Source organism: Gavialis gangeticus, unplaced genomic scaffold, assembly GCF_001723915.1.
Source record: "Gavialis gangeticus isolate Ggan-Ray unplaced genomic scaffold, GavGan_comp1, whole genome shotgun sequence".
In the NCBI taxonomy this organism is placed as follows: Eukaryota; Metazoa; Chordata; order Crocodylia; family Gavialidae; genus Gavialis; species Gavialis gangeticus.
In genome coordinates, this window is record NW_017728992.1 from 165,979,867 (window position 1) to 165,999,363 (window position 19,497).

Consider the following 19,497-nt stretch of genomic DNA (forward strand, 5'->3'; position numbering starts at 1 on the left):
TTAGGAATTGGGGGGGGGGGGGAAGGGAGGGGAAAGGAGTGAAAGTATTGTCACTGCTCCCCTCCGATCAACGTTTCCAAAAGAGCTGGAGGTGAGTGAAAAATAGGATGAAATGGAACCTAGGCTCATCAATGGCAGATTGTGCCAAACTAACCTGCTGATTTTTTAGGCAAAAGAAGTAAAGTAGATTTTGCCTATCTGGACTTCGGTAAAGCATTTGATATGGGGCCACATAAAAAATTAAAACCAGAGAAGGTAGCAATTAGCAGTAGAATTCTAAGGATGTTTCTGAAGACAGAACTAGTACTGAAAAAGCAAGCATTGGGTTGGATGGAGGTTACTAGTTCCCCAAGGATCAGTTTGGAGACAAATCTTACTTCATGCTTTCAATTAATGAGTTTGACAGAGAAAGGAGGAGTAAGATAATGAAATATGACAAAAAGTTGGGAGGCACTGTTAATACAGAAAGAAATGACTGGAGTAAAGGAGTCAAATTAAAGCTGTGAAAAAGATCATAGGATACACAAGAAAAGCTATGTCCAGGAGAAACAGGAATTACTAGTGCAGTGGTTCTTAGCCGGGGTGCCGTAAAACTCTTTGAAGGATGCAATGGAACCACTGTACCAGGCAATGGTAAGGCCTTATCTGGAATACTGTGCACTATTCTAGTCACCCACTTTTAGGAAAGTGGAATTTATAGAGGAAGATGTGCAGACAAGATCTACAAGGATTATCATAGAAACAGAGAGTCTATCAGACAACAGAAGACTAGAAGAGCTTTACTTAAGTCCAGCAAACAAAGCTAGAGAGCATAGGGGACACGTGAGGGTGGGGCACGCAGGGGCACGTGTGTGCCCCCCTGAAATTGGCCGCTGCTGAAGCCACCACCGGCTTTTGTGGGCAGTCACCGCCTCCCCCTTTGCCGCCGATGGCTGCGGGCAGTTCCAGCTTGTTGCTGCTGACAGTGCGGACAGCGGCTGTGGGTGGTCCCTGTTCGCTGCCTGCCACCTCCCCGCAACTGCTGACATTGCCAGCGGCGGCTGCGGGAGGCCCCCGCTCACTGCTATGGTGCCCCCAGTTGCGGGAGGCACAAGTCACTCATGCTAGAGAGTAGATATGACTGATATTAAGAAGAAGATTCCTAAAATTTTGAGCAGTGAAGTTTTGGAACAGCCTCCTAATCAGAGTGGTGGGGAACAGTCCAGTTACTTTTAAGCTGGAGCTCAATATATATCACATTTACTTAAATATAAGACCACCCTGGTTATAAGATGACTCCCAAATAATTATATTTTATATATGGAAAATTTACAAATTTGTTACACATTTCCAGGTATAGAAATATAGGAGCAATTAATCCAGTCCCTATATTTACAAGCAAATGTTTGTCCAAAGAATCCATCAGATTATCCTTCCAGGCTCCTCTCATATCATAACCACAAAGTACTCTACAAAGAAATGTCCCTACAAAAAGCCACAGGTAAAAAATGGGGGAGTGGGGGTGGTCAGCAAAAGCACTACCAATGCCTTGCCACTGTAAGAGCAGAGAATTTGTGAAGTTAATAGAAATAATGAACCTAGAAAGGGGACATGCCTCACACTACAAAGAATGGCAGACCACAGTCTTTGCCAAGCTGACAAGGGTGAAAATTCCATCTTGATCCCCAAATCAAGAGACTGGTTAGGCCTTGAACACATGAACAAGACCTCTAGCCAGGTACCAGACATCATGCCATTCCTTGTTGTTAAAAAAGACTAAGGGGTAATAGTGGTTTTATACTGACGGCAGGATAGAGTCTATCAAGATAGACATTTCATTCTAAATCCCTCATCAATCTCCTTTCTAAGTCTATTGTTGTGCCCCAATTCTCAGTTAAATTAGACTTGAAGGCTAGGGACAGACATTCAAAAAGCCTGAGCCAGAACTGATTCAATCTTTGCAGGTTAGTCTAAGCTGGGTAGGGTGAACTGGTTTGTAACTGTACAGACATCCCCTCTCTGGACTGAAGAAATGCAGGCGCATGCCTGCAGTGGATCAGGCTAGACACCAGGGGGTACTAGAACAGCCCTCCCTTCCCTTCCACAGAGCTGAGCTGAAGTGGGGGTGGCCAGGCCACAACAAGATGCTCTGATTCGGGAAGGGTTCCCCCTAGCCTTACTGTTCCTGACCAGACCAGCAGGGAGCTGATAACAGAGAATTTAGCAGCCCATCAAGAAAATGAAAGCTTCTCTCATTAGTTCAAGCTCTTTTAAAAGAACTTTTTTCCAGTGAAGGAACCAGCTGACCTGTTGATTAGCTCCAAAAAGCCCTAAGTGGACACTGTCCTGTCTGCCTTATACAGACACCTCTCAGCATTAGCTAGCATATCACATGCTGGCTACTGTCTGTGCTGTGGGAGATGGGAGGGAGAGGGCAGGGGGGAAATTCCTGCTTGAGCTGCGAGCAGCAAGTGGGGTGGGGAGCAGGGGAAGTCAGACAGACACTGCTGTGCCTGCAGTCTCTGCTGAGCTCCAGCCAGGGAGCAAAGGGGTGGGTCCAGCTCTCCTGTGGAGCAGAGAACCCTGCCCAGGGCTACAAAGCATCTGGGATGCTGGGAGACTGGTTTAACTTAAACCAGGACAGGGTCTGGGACAGACAGTGCATAAACTGGTTTGACCCAAATCAGTTAAGTCTGATACTACATTCAACCAGGTTTATCTTGAGCCAGTTTCAACCATTTTCAAACTGGTTTATGTGCACTGAACATCTGTTCTGTTACAGGTTTAAACCAGTTTCTGATCACTTGGTTTATGTGTAATGTCTGTCTCTAGCTGAAAAGATTACAAGCCAATGTTTGTATTCCTTAAACATTTAGGTAGCTAGTTAGTCTTTCAAAACTTCATAGCTCTTAACTTTGTGCATTATCATTGAAAGAGCATGACTTTTTTGATGACGCAGAACTAGATGAGGCAGCAAATCTCATATAATTAGAATGTGATAATTCTTCATGCAAAGGAAGTAGATGGCATAGTATGCCAGAGACTAAGATCACTTAACATTTACATAAGAGTTTATTTTCATATAAAATAAGAAATGTAATGGCTGAAGCTATACTGCAATAAAACACCATGGGTGAGATTTTCTAATCTGGAAACTGGTTTTGCAGAGCACAAGTGAAAGCAAGCTTTACACACTGGGCTCCATTTTGAGCACAGGATTTTGAAATGAAATTGGTTCTTAGGGACTAATTGAAGTTTCCCCTAAAAAACAGTTCTCAGAGGCTCAATTCTCTAGTGTGTGTATATTTAAAGATACTGGTAAGAGCAGATATACAAGACAGCACCTCCAGCCTCTCTCACACCATTAATACACGTGCCTTTTATCTCTGGGAATGTCTACTTGGTAGTGGACACATGTCCATGTCACAACAGTAAAAACTCACTGCAACTGGCAGTTATTGTTCAGAAAGGCCCAGGGTGGTACATAAAAGCCCAAGATAGCCAAGGATCATGGTACAGAATGCTGGCCAATGACTGTAACAAATCTTTAAGCACAACTTGTCCATACTACAGCCTGTATACTACAGCACCTATCAGTTTTTCAGTTTCCTAAGTTTCAAATTTCGTTTTTTTTATGGAAGAAACTGTGCAGTCAAGTGTACAGTAGTTTCAGTTACAGCTTCTATCTAATCAAGCAAAATGTATAATTTTTGGATTTGTTATTCTTTGATAGTAACAGTGTCCAAAATTACATTTCAATAAATTTCATTTCACAAAACTTTTCTGTGGAAAGAAAATATCAATTCAACTTATACCAACTTTTCTTTTACTTCAATGTTTGTATGGAAAAGTAATTAAGCAGTCCATTTAGAAAGGCATAATCTGTTCATGAGCACGCAGGTATCAATTTTATCTTATGAGAATTTTTCCATGTTCCAGTTCCTTCATTCCTTATTACATGCTGCAAAAGGCAGTAATAATTTTTATAGCCAAATATCTCTTCATAAGATACCAGGTGGCTTTCAATATTTACCATTTAAGTCATGCATGAAATTTAAACATTACAAAAAATGACTTACCAGTTGACACTCCTGAAATATGCACATTTTCAGAATGTTCTGCAAGAGCACCATTTCCTAAAATTAAACATAATGAATAAACTAATTTCCAAGATAAAATTTGTAAAAAATTTTCAGATACCCTTCTACAGAAAAGTGAAAGAACAAAACCCAGCTACTTTGATTAGTATTCAATATTTAAAGATCCCAGGCCTCTTCTACTACGAAAACTTTGAAGGAGACTGGGAAAACAAAACCATTGTAATACAAAGTGAAAAACAAAAGTATTTCATCAGGCTATATGGAATGGCTGAATATGCTGAAAAATTAAAGATGGAGAACCTGGTAGTAACTGAAGCTTCTCAATACTTTAAAAACATTTTCAGTCTGGGTTTTCTGCAACCTTTTTAATGGAACGTCATTTATTTTTCAGGAAAAGTTAACTTTATATAAAAGTATTAAAATTAAGGAAGACAAAAAGAAAGCACTTGCTATGGAAAGACATCATGAGAAATAACTTTGCTAATGAAGTCTGCTTGTTTGTCTATCCAGGAAGATATATTTAAATCTAATCAGTGACTAATTACCTTTTGAGACAGCTCCACCAAATGTGCCTTCCAAATAAACATGAACTACAAGTAAAAACTGGAGACCAAGCAAATCGCTACCCCAAATCAGCTTCAATAAAATGGATAGTTTTGTTGCCAGCAGTGACTTCACAGATCTTGACGCAAAATTTTCTGCTTTTGTTATTTTTCTTGTCTTCCCTTTTTTCCACCTATAATTTTTCTTTTAAACTTTACAAGTGCTTTTGTACCCTTTTACTAGTGACATATCTATGCAAAAGCCAGCTCTCAGTAGTTGTGGCTGCAGAACAGCTGTTTCAATAAGCCACAAAGTGACACAAGTGGCATGGGCAGCCTCTAATGGGAACGGATAGAACAGCAGCAGATAGGGCAGGGAGCAGAAAGCAAAGTAGGGGATTGGGCAGGGAGCACAGAGCAGGGAACAGAAAGTAGAGCAGCAGGATCAGGCAAGCGAAGGGAATCAGAGTAGCATTCTGTGAAGGTCATGGGCTAATTTCTGGCATACCTACCTAAAAGGCTGCCTCCACCTCCTCTGCCTCCCCTGCTATAAGTGGTGTGCTCTGAGTACATTTGAGGAACCGGATATTTGAACCAGATCAACAGGACAAAGTTTTACAGCTACAATCAGGACTCTTAACTCAAAGGATTTTGCTGAATTCTTAACTTACAGCTAATGGTACAGAGCAGTGAACATCAAGCCAAGATGACCCAGGTAAGGTCCAAGGCAGGCTGGTACTAGGACTCAGCTGCTGCAGCCATAACTTCTAGCTGCCTCCCTGCCATGGTGCGAGCAAAGCCCCCCCAGCACTGAAGTCTATGCTGTGCAGGCTGGATTCAGTGGCTGTACAGGCCATGGTTTGTTAACCCCCCGATAGAGACAGTTTTCAATGCAGCAAGATGGTGTTCTTCTATGGGAAAGCCAATATGTATGAAGTGCTGGGACACATTATCAGGAAAAGGCATCTTGATATGCACACAGTGAAGCTCACATTCTAATTCTAAGTATATTAGGGGGGTGCACCAGGAACTGGGAAAATGTCTGTTTACCAGGGCACCCCAAGGGAAGACAAGGTCTAACGGTCACAAACTTTGGGAAGACCGTTTTAATCTGGGCATAAGAAAAAACTTCTGTACCATCTGAGTCCCCAGAGTCTGGAATAGACTTCCCCCCAAAAGAGGTACAAGCACCTACTCTGGACAAGACATACTTGGGACACTTATCTAGCTGGGATCATGTAACCCCAACAGACTTCCTGGGGCAGGTGGCTGGACCCGATGATCTTGCGAGGACCATTCCAGCCCTAAGGTCTATGAAATCTATAATTAATCAAATTCAACACTTAAGATAATACCAAAACACACAGGGCCAACCAAGCATTTTGCAATGCCTGACTACATTTTTGTAGTGAAAGTGTTTCTAAACCTTCTGTCTAGTGTTTATAGCAAAGAAACAGGAAGGACAGAATCAGACTATCCTTTCACCTACTTTTCAATTAAACGGTCTAATAAAGTAATGAAAATTCAAATGTTTTATTACTCAGGATTTGAAAGGTAACCTCTTCCAGTTATTTTAAAGTTTGATTTTTGCATTAGTGATTGTTGAAATTTCAACAATGGCTTCAATAAATTTTAAGGTGAAAAATGTTGAACGCCATTACAAAATAGCTCTTTAAACAGATTTTTTAATTTTATTTTTTTATTAAAGTGAGGGTATTTTCCAGTAAGAAGTCTTCATTGAAAAATTCAACCAGATCTACCAATGATAAATGACTTTGATATACTTAACGAAAAAAAGCCTCCAAAATTTAAATGATTACCTACATTAACTAAGTCTAGTCTTAATTCTGAGGATAATGGTACATAGTTAAGAATAGCATTATATGACAAAACAAATTTAAAGCTTCCTCCAATTTATACAGACAGAAGTCTAGCAATTCACCATTATAAGAAATATTTGTCCTTCCAATTTATTTTTTTAGGTTTTAGCAGTAGTTCTTTTTTTCCCTTAGATTGTGCTGCCCAATCAAATTTGATATGAAAGGATTCTACAAATGACACTAGTGGTATGATCCCTTTTGGGAGTACAATCCAGATTTTTGTTTTAGTTTTTCTATTAATAAGCATAAGGGAAAGCATTAACAATAAATAATTATAGCTTCTGTTTAAAGTTAGATATTTTATCTAGTGAACTGTAGGACAAATCCAACAGTTCCATTAGTAATTTTAAAGGCTAACAAGCACTTTATATTAAAATTTGTAGATGTTCTTAAATTAGGAGGCAAGTAAGTGACAGAACAGACAAATAAGGAATCTGCACAATTATAAATATGGAAAGAAAAGCCGTTAAGCCAGATCCAGTCTGTTAAACGCTGAGATCCAGACCACGAAGCGAATGGATACTTCCCATGGAAGCACACAGCTCAGCCCAGTTTGTCTTCCTTTCTCCACCCTGCATTGTGCCTTGATCTCTTCTGCAGCCCTCTCTGCTGCTTTCTCTCATTCCCTATGCTGCTGAATTTGCCCTTCTTGCTTGCCATTGGAGGCAGAAACTGGCAGTGGTGTTAGTGCCTGGTGTAAGCAGGAGCATGTGGCTTGGAGCTGCAGAAAGGGGTGGGGGCCTGTAGTAGCAACCTACTCTCTACAAAACTCCTGGTCTAGACTTCCTAATGTATCTAGGAGAAAAATGAACTAAAAATGATATTCAATAGTTGGGATAGATTTAAAAACCTACCGTATTTATTCAAATCTAAGATGACCCTGAATTTAAGATCACCCCCTCAATAATTAGATTCCACACAAGAAAAATGTTTAATTTGATATTCTTTTTATACACAGACCTACTGACAAAAAATATAGCAATGCCAGTAAGTCATATATTCAACATTAGCTTCAATTTAATTCAAACATTAACTTAACCTAACCTATATTAGGTTCTGTCCAGAACCTGGTAAGTGCTACTCCTTTCTTAGAGCCTGCAACTTAGAACTGGTCACTTTCACATGCATCCTCACTCTCACGTTCTTCACTGTTCCCATCTTCCTCATCTTCCCACAAACATCTTCAGTTCCATCCATGGCATTGGATATACAGCATTTCTGGAAGCCTTTAAAAATAGATTTTGAAGATATCCTTCCCCAAGAAGTCAGAATCCATTGGCAAAGCAGTGGTATGTTTGGCTTCTTAATCTTCCCGCCAGGTGCAAGCACGTGATTCTCTACCAAGAGTCAGTCTGAATACTGATACCACAAATGTTCCTTAAAGGGCATATTCACCATGACATCCAGTACCTGGCACAGAGATGAGGTACGACTACATGATCACAATTCATTGACCAAATTTTTGCTTTTACATCTGGTGTTAAACGCCCTCTGAATTAATCTAACACTAACATATCTTGTTTCTTTAGCAGTGCCCAAAGTCTCCATTTCCACACAACATCTAACCATTCAATCAACAGTTCACTTGACATCCATCTTTGCTCCTGGCATCTAACCACTATTCCTAGTGGCAATTGTTATTTTGGCAGTTTTGCATTTCAAAATCACTTAGGGTTGCAATTCTCTCTCATCTGTCAATACTGCTAACGTGTGTAATACATGACTTTTCATATTTTATGGATTTTGTGCCTCTCTCATGGATGGTGACATTGTTCATTGTGTCAAAATAGACTAGAGTCTTATCAGCATTACCCATCTAGCCCAGCAAGTAATCATGTGTTTCACATAGCCCAATAATGCACTACTGGAATTGAACAGGTTTTTTGCTGCAGTCTGATGGTAACTTTTGTTTAAGTGATGTTCTTCATCTCAGGGCTAAGCTGCATCATTTAGATACACCACCCACTATTTGCTTTGATTTTTGAAGGGGAACGTTCAATTCCTTTGCTATTTCTAATGCTTTGAGTCAAAACACTTCGTGGGCGATTGGCATTCCCTCCTTTCTTTTCTTGAACGTATTTGAGAACTTGCTTATCAATTTCAGGAAAGTGACCTGAAAATATTTGGACTCCCAAATGCTTTCTGTGTGGACTTAGCATTTTTGAGTTTTCCTTTTAATTGTCTCCATTGACACACGTTTGTATCAGCAACATAATACTTCCTTACTGCCTCACAATTATTTGTTTTTTCAGCATAATTTTTTAATCTTCCTGTTAAAGTTTGTATCATAGCTGTGCCTCAGTCCTTTCAGTATCTTCACATCTGTATGGCTCTTTCTGCTTTTTTTCTACATGGTCTGTCATGGGGAGGGTTCCCTACCACCACTCACCCCACAGGATTTACCATAGGTTTCTATGGTTTTAAATTTTGACCAGCCAATGGTGATCAGACCCTGTAATCTGCTGCTTCTCCTTCTACTCTGCTGGGTGCTCCCTTGCCGACTGCCACCTCCCCTCATCTCACTGCTGTAGGTTGCCTTGGGAGCTGTGCGCTAGATCCTTCGTGATCATGCTGGGTCTCTCGTTACCACTTCTGGGTCCCTTGTCAGATGCTGCATCCCTTGTCAGCATTCATGTTCTGGGTCCGTTGTCACTGTTGTAAGGTCCCTCACCACCATATGCTGGGTACCTTGCTGCCACTGCTGGGAGGCTTGCCCTGTACTGGGCTCCTCGCCATATGCTGGGTCCCTTGTCACTGCAGTCAGGTCCCTTCCTGCAGCAGGCAGAGTGCCTGGCTGGCCCTGGGGGTTGCTCCTCCCTGAGAGCTGGATAGCTCTTGCAGCATCCCCTCCTGCTGTGCGCTGGCCAGGGTCCCTCCTCCCCATGTTCTGGCCAGCCCCTCCCCACAGCATGCTGAGTACCTGGCAGGCAGGTGACTAGGTTGCTCCTAGCTGCTGCCTGACTGGCAGGTGCTGAGGTAACTCGGCATGCGCTGGCCAGGTTCCTTACATGCAGCTTGAAATGACCCAGCAGGCGCTGGTCAGGTACTGTCGCTACGGCATATGGGGTTTCTGGCAGCAACCCCGAGCTGCTACTCAAACAGCGGGGGCTGAAGCAACCTGGTGCACAGAAAGAGACCTGTCCAGGGTGCCAGCATGTGATGAGTTGCTCCAGCACCCACCCCTGGTGCAGCAGTTCAAAGTGTTAGCCAGAAACCCCACACAGTGCGAGGACAGCGTCTGGCTGGCACCTGGCAAGTCATTTTGAGCTGCTTGTGGGGTTTCCAACCAGAGGGTGCAGAAGCAATTCGGCACACACTATAGCAGGCAGCAGCTTGGAGTGACCCTGCACTAGCCAGCCAGGAACCCTGCATGCTGAGGGGAGCTCAGGTACACACTGGTGACTGGCCATGTGCATTTTCTGGTTCTGGGTAAGTTGTATGCAATCGTAAGATGAGGCTTGATTTGCCACATGTTGAAGAGAGAGTGGGGAAACCTTGTCTTATAATTGAGTAAATATGGCAGTAATATCCAGAAACTGTAGACAAAAAAAGAGTTCACTACCAAAAAAAACCAGAACAGAGGTATAACTAGCAGGGCCTGTGCCCTGCGCAAACCCCTGCTAGAGTGCAGACAGGTGTGGAGGGGGATTTAGTGCCACTAAATTGGCTAGTGCCCTTCCCCCAGCCCTCCTCCCAGTTATGTTAGTGGGATCAGGAAAGTGGGGGAAAAATGTGAGGGTCATGCTGGGCTGCATAAATAAGAATATGAGCTTGAGACACCAAGGAGTTAATAGTTCTATGATTCTAGAAAATGACGGATATTCTCAAAGGTGATACCTGAGAGAGACTCAAAAGTTGGCAGGTATTTAGAGAACAACAATAATAAAGATATAAGGATAGTGAAGGGAATGTTTTAAGATTAAGCAAACTATGAACAGCTGCCTTAACAACTGATTAGAACTAACAGGAATGGGAATATAACCACCAACCTTAAAACGTTGTGAACAGCTTTTATAGCTAGGAATTGTTGGGGTGTTCTAATAGGAGATAAATAGAAAATGGTATGAGATGTCAAATAAGTGAATATCAAATTGGTATGCTTTTTTAGTATTTCCCCTTCTAAATGTCTTTCATCCCAACAGAACAATATCTGCATTTCTTAACAGACTACCCTCATCACCAATAGAAGACAACATTTGGAGAGTAAGGGATAAAGTTGTCCCTTATTTCTAAACAGAGGAAAACCAAGATCATTCACAACTGAATCACAGGAAATTGGGACTAGAAAGGATCTCTGGAGATCATCTAGTTAAGCCTCCTACTGAAGAAAGGATCTTACCTAAACCATCCTATAAAAGTGTACGTCTCACCAAGTGATTCTCAACAAGGGCGCCATGATATCTTTTTACAGATGATGTGGGTACTGCATGATATTAGTGCCTACATATGCAAAGAGTTACACATGATTCACAAGATAAAAACAGAGATTTCAAATTAAAACCCATAGTGTCAAAAACATTCTGACCAGACGTGGTCTTAGTTCTTTGAAACAAAAGATTTGCTCTAGTATATTTCTGTAGTCAAGAAACAAGTGAAAGCTATGAGCTGGCATTTTTTGAGGGCTGTCTTGAGTCTACAAAGTTTGGGAACCACTGGTCCTAGCTATTCCTAAAGCCGCACGAACACTCCTCACACAATTCCAAGGCACTGAAATGGCCAGACCTGCCACAGGTGAAGCATGGGAAAAGGGCACTGTCAATATCCTGCCACTGCAAGGACAAAAGGTAGTTTGTTACAATACTCTCCAATGAAGGCGGCCATGCCCCCCGCCTTGGCTAGAGAAAGGCAGACCCTCTGCAGCGCATGCCAATCTGACCCTGGGTTCACAATTCTTCCCTACCCCAAATATGGTGACTGGTCTGATCCTCAGCAGAAAGGCAAGGGTCTCTAACCTGGATCCTTCAGGTGACACATCAGCATACTCCAGTCACTAACCCTTAGCCTTGCCTGCAGTCAACATACAATACTTCTGAGGAAGGAAAAAAAGCGCAAAGAAAACCCAACTGTGACACCTGTAGCACTAAACAAAAAAAAAAATCCTCTCTAGCCACATCTACCAATCAGCATGTGAAGCCGAAGCATGAGAAAATAACCAAACACCCTCCATTCTTTTCTGCAACCTGGGGACTGTATGAACAACTCTACACATTACATACTCCCACACACCCTTTCTGTCATCCATCCTACCTCTGCATAAACTTCTTCCAGCTCCTTTAATCTTATACCCTAAAAAAATTAATGGTAAAGATCTGCTTCTTTCTGCTGCTGCTGAGCATGGTCCTTTCCAATTGCCAGCTGCTCTGGGCAGCAGAATTTCTTGTGATCTCCATGTGACCCGTGTATGTGTGGTGCGGCCGTCTCTTAGACTTCCAGCTGTGCTCTTGACAGCACACCCAGGGACATTGCTTCTCCCAGATCATCACTGACTAATGCTTATCCAAGTTCTTCTTGAAAACATTTAATGAAAGAAATTCTACAACTTCCCTAGGCAGTTTCTCACTTCATCACTGTTCTAACAGTGAAGAAATTTCACCTGAAATCCAACTCAGCCTACTTTTTTGTAATTTCAAGCCACTGTTTTATATTCTACTCTGCAGTAAGGGTAAAAAAAGTGTTCTCCCTCTTCTTTATGACAGTTCATCAGATATTTCAAGACCACTATCATGTTCCCTCTACTGGATTTTTCTGAAAGCAAAACATGTCTATTTCTTTCAATCTCTCCTCATATGGCCTCATCTGGGTGGTTGGCAACATACTTAGTTCACAGAGGGTTGTGATGAGCTGCTCAGGCCTTTGCTTCAAAGGGTCCTGCTTCTCCACCCAGCTGGAGCATATCAGCAGTGTCATGCAGCTGTTTGCCATAGCTATGCATATCCTTACCTAGCTTGCACACCCTCATCTTGCAGACGGTTAAAAACCTAACCCTGCAAACTGACATTACAGTTCTACTATAACTGGACTCTAAAGTTAATTTTATTTCCCACTTCAAAATCCTATGAGTTTACACAATATGAAAGGTGAACATTTTGGACCCCACTAAATTACTGGCTATTACACTGTGGGAACATCTACGTGTGCATAGTTGCTGTGCAGTAACCAAAAATTACTGTGCAGTATGGGCACATGTCTACACGTACTGCACAGTAACTACGGTGACTTATGCCGACTTGGGTGGAAATTTGCTACCCGCATCATGTAGGTAGCAAATTTACACCTGAGTTGTTACTGCACAGCAAGGCACATGTAGATGCCTTACTGCACAGTAATCCTGTGTGTGTGCACTGACTTGGGTCCCAAGTCTAACTTTAGTCCCAAGTCAGTCCACACACAGTGTTACTGTGCTGTAATGCCTGCACGTGTAGACACCACTGTAAAAACCTATTCTGTGCAATAAGTTACTGCGCAGTAAATGCACAAGTAGACACACCCTGTGTTGCATACAGTCTCTTAAAAAGAATATACTTGTATAAGGTTCTACTGAAACCTGTATCAGGTGCTACTGAAACTTCACTAACTGTGAACTGCTTTATGAAATATTTTTAAGCACTGTTCCTTAACAGTGGCCTTATAATAACTCTCCATAAAATTACTCCACTGCAATATCCAGATACTAGATAATAATCTTCACTAAGTATTGAAATATCAACAATTTTTTTAGATGCCCAAAATTCTAGTCTATCCTTTAAAACGCAAAATACACTTGGAGTAATAGGACATTTGTTCTTATTTGATCAACAAGGTTTCTCATAGTTAGCAATTTACTTTTCAATTTTAAAAAAGTTTACTCTATTGCAAGTAAAATCATTTGGTTAATTACAAATATGCCATCTAATAAGTTTTGTGTTGAAACTTGCCCAAGTCAGTTTTTAGATGCATACTTCAGATTTCACCAAAAAAAAAAAAGAGTCATTAGAAAGATACAAAAATATGCAGTGCAGCTCATGTGCACAGGGCAAATTTTGCTTTTAAGAAAACTGACACCTTAAGCTACATGGCTTGAAGAACTCATTAAAATGGAAAGAACTGATTATATCTTAGACCAGGAAAATACAGCAACCTTGTATTAAGTTCATAAAAACCTCTGAAAGATGAGGAAGATGCTTGCAATTCTAGTAAAGTACTAAAGCAGTGGTTAAAGAGAAGCATAAAAGTAATATGAGCCTTGAACAAACATTCAGTTGAAAGACGAGTGCAAATATGGGCAACAACAGGACTTCTTAAAAAAAAAAGGGGAAGACAAAGTATTCACTGTAAAATTTCCAGAGTTCACTTTTAAAAAAAACAAACAAACCCCCCAAAACCCTTTGTAATAATGATGGATGAGTTTAAGTCAGGTTTGAAGCCCATTTTAAAATTTTCATTTAATGAACAAATAAAGGGAGAGAGAAAGAATGTTCAGTTTCAGAAGAAATTTAACGATTCATTCACTGCAATCAAAACTAGCCAATTAGTCATAATCAAACAACTGTGTCTGTTCTAAACAGTGACTGGATATCAGGGCTGTCCAACTGGTGGCCACATGCTGCAGGCAGCTCATGGGGTGTTAATGCATGTTCCTGTGCAGGGCGGCAGGGAAAGCAGACCCATGTGGTACAGCAGTGAGGAGGGTGCCTATGTGGGCCTGTGTTACACCTGGGAAAGGGAGATCACACTCTTGCATGTAATCACATGCAGTGGTGTTGGGGGTGCCAGCAGGGGCATGTGTTGCATGGTTTGGATGCTTGGCACAGCCCACAAAGTGTGTGGCCCCTGGGGACTTGGAAGTTGTACAGCCCTGTTGTACACTAAGATGATCTTTAACTTCTGTAGGTGACTATCTTAAACACCTTTAAAAGATCATCCTACAATTCTGGCCACTTAAAGTCACTGATTTCAGCTAGTTGATTTAGAGGAAGTCCCTACTATTATCAAGCAGAAAAAAAAATGTAATCTATTACTTTCTAATTTGTTTCCTCAAGGTCCCTGAGGCCCCTGGCAGAGGTTACATTTAAGATACAATTCACCTGTTAATTGCACCATAAATAATAACCCAGCCACAAGTTCAGGCAGTTAACAGCATGAAAAAATGAGAAACTAACCACAAAAATATTTTAAAAATGTGTACAATATTTTTGTGACTGGTTTCCATTTCACCTTAAAAAGAACATGTGGTGATGCTGGCTGCATGGTGGAGCTCAGTTGACAGCTCCCCGGAAATGGCAGGCTGACAGCTATGCATTAGATTACAGGGAGTGGGCAATTATTTCAGGCAGAGGGCTGCTTAACCAGTTTTGGCAGGCTGTCGAGGGCCGCATGGGTAGCCCTGCCCCTTGACAGGTGCCCCACTCCCCCACAGATGCTCTGCCCCCTGGTCACCATCTTGGGACCAATGTCCCAGGGCCAGTACTGGTGGCGTCAGAGCAGGGCATAGGCTGGCAGGGGTCTGTGAAGCCAGGCTGGGCTGCACTACCAGGGAGGGGGGGGAGCTGGCCTGGCTCCATAGAACCCCTGCCAGCTGGGACCCTGTGCTCCTGCCACCATGCTCTGGGCCCCGCCAGCACTGGCCCCAAGACACTGGTGTGGGCCCCGTGCTCCCACTGGTTCCTGCACCTGCTCACTCCTAGCGCCCCCCAGCATGGGCAGGGGGCAGCGCACAGCCCCAACCCTCTGCTGACCAGCAGGGAAGAAGCTGGTGCTCAGCAAGGAGAAAACCAGCCCCTCACCCACCCCATGGCCAGCACTCCCTGCTGCAGCCACTCGCAGCCCACATGGGGCACAGGCAGCCCCATGCGGGTTGCGAGCAGCTGCAGCACAGGGCGCCGGCCATGAGGCGGGTGTGGGGCTACCTTTCCCCCCCCGCGCTCAGCACCAGCTTGTATCCCGGCCCCACTGCCAGCCTGGACCCCACACTGGCTGCGGGCTCGCCTGCTGGGGCTGCATGCCAGCAGCTGCAGCCCCCTACTTGCCACGCCAGGCAGTGTTTGCTGCTGCCACCTGCCTAGAGCTCACTTTCTGGGCAGCACAGAGGCAATGGTGGCAAACACTGCCCGGCACAGCAAGCGGGAGGGGCCGCAGCTGCTGTTGCCATGGACAGCCCCGATGGGCAAGCCCAGAGCCAGTGTGGGGCCTCGCGGGCCGGATTCAGCCTGCGGGCCAGATTTTGCTCACCCTCGCATTAGAACCTGCATGGGACTGCACCATGCTGCTTTCAGGGTGCCAAGTCACGTGGAATTCATCAGTTGACTGTCAGTCTCAGCCCTGGGACTCGCTGGAGTCTCCAACTGGTCCCAGAGTTGGTCCCAACCCTGGGACTTCAATCAGCTGATGGCTGGCCCCAGAATACACCAGTTTCAAACCAACTCTGGTGTGGTCCTGGGGCTAAAACTACATAGAGATTTTGGGGGCCAACACCGATAGCTGATTTGTAAGGAGCCATATTGGCTGATAGCAATCTGATTTCTAATACAGCTGCATACAGCTGGTAATTCCACTGCAGTGGAAGGGGGGTGGGGTTTCACCTGTGCACATGTGAATTTAAAAAATGGTGTGCCCTTTCATAAAGCCTCCAGGAACAATAGGCTTTCATAAGGAATGTTGAACAGATCAGAAGTATATAAAAACGCAAGGCATGCCAAACATGACTATTAAGGCTCCTGTAAGTGATGCATTTGTGGGGGGGGGGCATAGGCAACACATGGGTGAGGGGGTACATGTGATGTGTTGGGAGAGTGAGGGGGAAACACAGACAATGCAGTGTACCGCCCGAGATTTTTACACCCATACTGGGGTGCAGAGCTACAGCTGGGCCAGACCAGCTCTGGAGGAGCCACCTCCGTGGCCCAGCAGGCAGGACTTGGCATGGGAGGGAGAGCCACATTGCCATGGTTGCCCAAGTGAGGCACACCCTGTCCAAATGGCCACAACTCTGTCCTGCTGGAGCTGCCATGCCTCACCATGACAGTGTGGTGCTCCCTCCTGCACCAGCCCGCTGGGCTGCAGAGGAGATTCCTGCCAAGAGCTGGCCCAACCCAACTGCAGCCCCACACCTGGCTGTGGGCACAGGTATCTTGGGGGCACATGGTCCCCTTGCCCCCCCTCCAATGCAGCATCTGTGCTCCCCCATACACACGTTACCTGTGCCTACAACTCCCTTCCTCACATACTGGGAGACTGGGGGTGGGGGGTAGTAGTGAGGGGCACTGGCAGTTTTATTGGTATATTTACAATTTTAAAGCAATTTGCAAGCTTACCAGTCCCTCAATCATAATAATAAAATGGATTCTAAATCCTTATATAATTTGATGTTTGATTTTATTTCCTTTTTTTTTTATTAGGGAAAATCAGAGCTCCCCTGCCCACTGCTTACCAAGATGGGGGTCCAGCTGCCCTGATATGCAGCCCTGATATGCTGGTGCCCTGCCCCTCACTTCCAAGCCACAGTCCCCCAGCCCCTACTGGTGTCCCTCACTCCCGACCTGCTGCCCCCCGCTTCTCCATACACTGGGTGCAGGAAGGGGGGGGGAGCTCCCCCAGTGTATGGGGAAGGGGGTTGTGGGCACAGACAACATGCAAAAGGGAGTGGGGGTAGCACAGGTACTGCACTGGGGCTTCAGGTTGAGAGTGAGGGGCACCAGCAGGACCAGGGAGGTTGGGGTGGGGAAGGGGCTATGGCTTAGAAATGAGGTCCAGGGCACCAGCATATCAGGGCTTCAAAGCAGTGGGGTGGGGGGAGCAGCTGCAGCTGGACCTGCATCTTTGTGAGAGAAGGGGGCAGGGGGAGCTCTAATTTTCTATGATCAAAAAAACCCCACAAAATCAAACACCAAAATGTACAGGTATTTAGAATTAATTTTATTATTATGATTGAGGCACTGGTAGGTTTCCAAATTGCTTTAAAATGATAAATACATGTAAAAAATTGTGTTCAACTGATACCTATAAAGCTAGTAGCATTTCATTGTAATCATGGAAAAACATGGACTTTTGTTTTTTTAATTAGAGAATTTGGGATTTTTAAACAGAAAACCAGGTTCCCTGCTGAGCAGACATCCAGACAGAACAGCTAGACTCTTCTGAGAATAAAGCCATCATTACAAAAACTGCTATTGCATAGACAAAAGTACAGGTGGCTTTAGGTAATCTGAAGTACTCTGCTGTGGGCAGCATAGATTAAACAAACAACAGAAACAATTATTAGCAAGGTGAATGAGGTATAAACATAAGTATCTTGAAGACTGGCTGTACTCCGTTATTTTGGATTAACTGCGATTTCCTTTTTGCCAAAGTATTCCCACTCATATCTGTTGGGCAGCCAACAGCTGTAGCTGTGATTTTTCATCAAGATAAACTGATGCCTTAATGTTAGAAAATGAAGTGGAAAAAATGCACGCTTAATTATAAAATCTAATGATTGTTTTTGGTTAAATAAAAGTTTCATACCTATGGAAAATCGTCCTGTTTCCAAGTAACAAACATGAAAGTGTACACAAGCCAAAAGTGGTTAATAATAGGCCTATACATTATCTGGCAATATTTTTCATCTAATTAATTTCAGTTTTCTAATTTGGGGGAAAACAAGCACACTGAGATGGAAAAACATATACATCCAATTTTAAATAGGAATTCATTTGAGTAATAAAAACTTTTCTACTTCATTTAAGTATAAAAATATAAAGATAAGTCAGTTATATTTTTGCAGTCAGTCCAAGTAATTATTCCTCTCTGCCACAAATTTTGCAGACATATTTGCTCACAAGCTGAATCCATCCATGTCAAGATTAAGCCTGTGCCATCATTTTTTAATAGCCAAATTATAAAACCCTAAAAAAGGAGGTTTAAAAATTGAAGACCTGCCGCAGCAGAATCACTACACAAAACGATAACCATAGGTAATTTAACAAAAGCTAAAGGCTAAAAGCTAAAATGTGATACGGTAGCATAATACCATGGCACCAGAATGGACAGAAGCACTCGTGTCAAACATGCAATTATCAGGGATAAAATGTCAAAATAAACAGCTTCTACAGACTACCCATTTCCAAATATGCTTTACTGTACTATTTGCACTTCAACTTTTTGTAATTTAGAGCAGAATACACTTTAAGCCATTCTACTTGGTTTTCTTAGTCTGCTTTCTAATGGGGGCCCATCTTGTTACATAACAAGAAACAGGTTACATTTGGTCTGCAAAGATTTTTTTCAGTAAAAGTTGCCTTATACTGGCTCAGGGCTGCATATGCCGATATTGAAATTTAATTCCTACTGGCAGAACACAGCCTTGGTACTAAAATACAAGCACTAAACTGAATGACAGATCTTCAGAAAGATACATTCCCATGGTAAAATGCCTGTATGGATACATCACTAGTACCAATAATAACATTCCTTCAAAACCAATTCCATAATGCCCTTGTCCTCACATGAGCAGCTATCCCAGTCACCATCTTTAGTACCACTGCCCAAAGGTCAGTGACCAGAAATCCACTACAACTTTAAAATCCTTGGCATGAGAGATGCATCAATGTATCTGTCCATATTGTGACACCACCAATAAAAGGAAAATTGATGTTATTGGCAACTGGCTTTTTTTGACTAATACGGCCTATAATGTCACTGATAAGTACTGCATGCATGCACATAGGTACAGCATGCGTGCAGCCAGGAATGCAGTCCAGCAGCATGGAGAGCAGTGTCCAGGTGGTAAGTCAAGGGGTTGGGGGTGGGGGGGAGAGAAGTGAGCTGGTGGACAACCCAGTTTAGGGTGTTGTCAGGGGTTATCAGGGTGTAATAGGGGACCCCCATGGTAGAGGCAACAGTATGTAAAACCATTGCTTCAGTCAAGCAGGATTGCCAACCTAACAAAAAAAAAATTAACTGACAATCAGCAAACTTTTTACTGACAACCATAGTTTTTCACTATGGTTAGTTTCTCTAAATTTAAACCTAGTCCTTCTAACA

At 43.1% G+C, this 19,497-nt stretch overlaps 1 protein-coding gene across 2 annotated transcripts in view; it reads right to left on the reverse strand.

Annotated features, from left to right (window-relative positions):
* Positions 1 to 19,497, reverse strand: part of LRP12 (LDL receptor related protein 12) — a 109,615-nt gene that overhangs the window by 34,651 nt on the left and 55,467 nt on the right. Inside the window, exon 2 of one of the 2 annotated variants that reach the window (XM_019528056.1) lies at positions 4,059 to 4,115. The exons of the other annotated variant lie outside the window; for it this stretch is intronic. Within the exon in view, the coding sequence (XP_019383601.1) occupies positions 4,059 to 4,115 (57 nt within the window). The remainder of the gene's footprint in view (positions 1 to 4,058; positions 4,116 to 19,497) is intronic. 2 annotated transcript variants of the gene reach the window in all.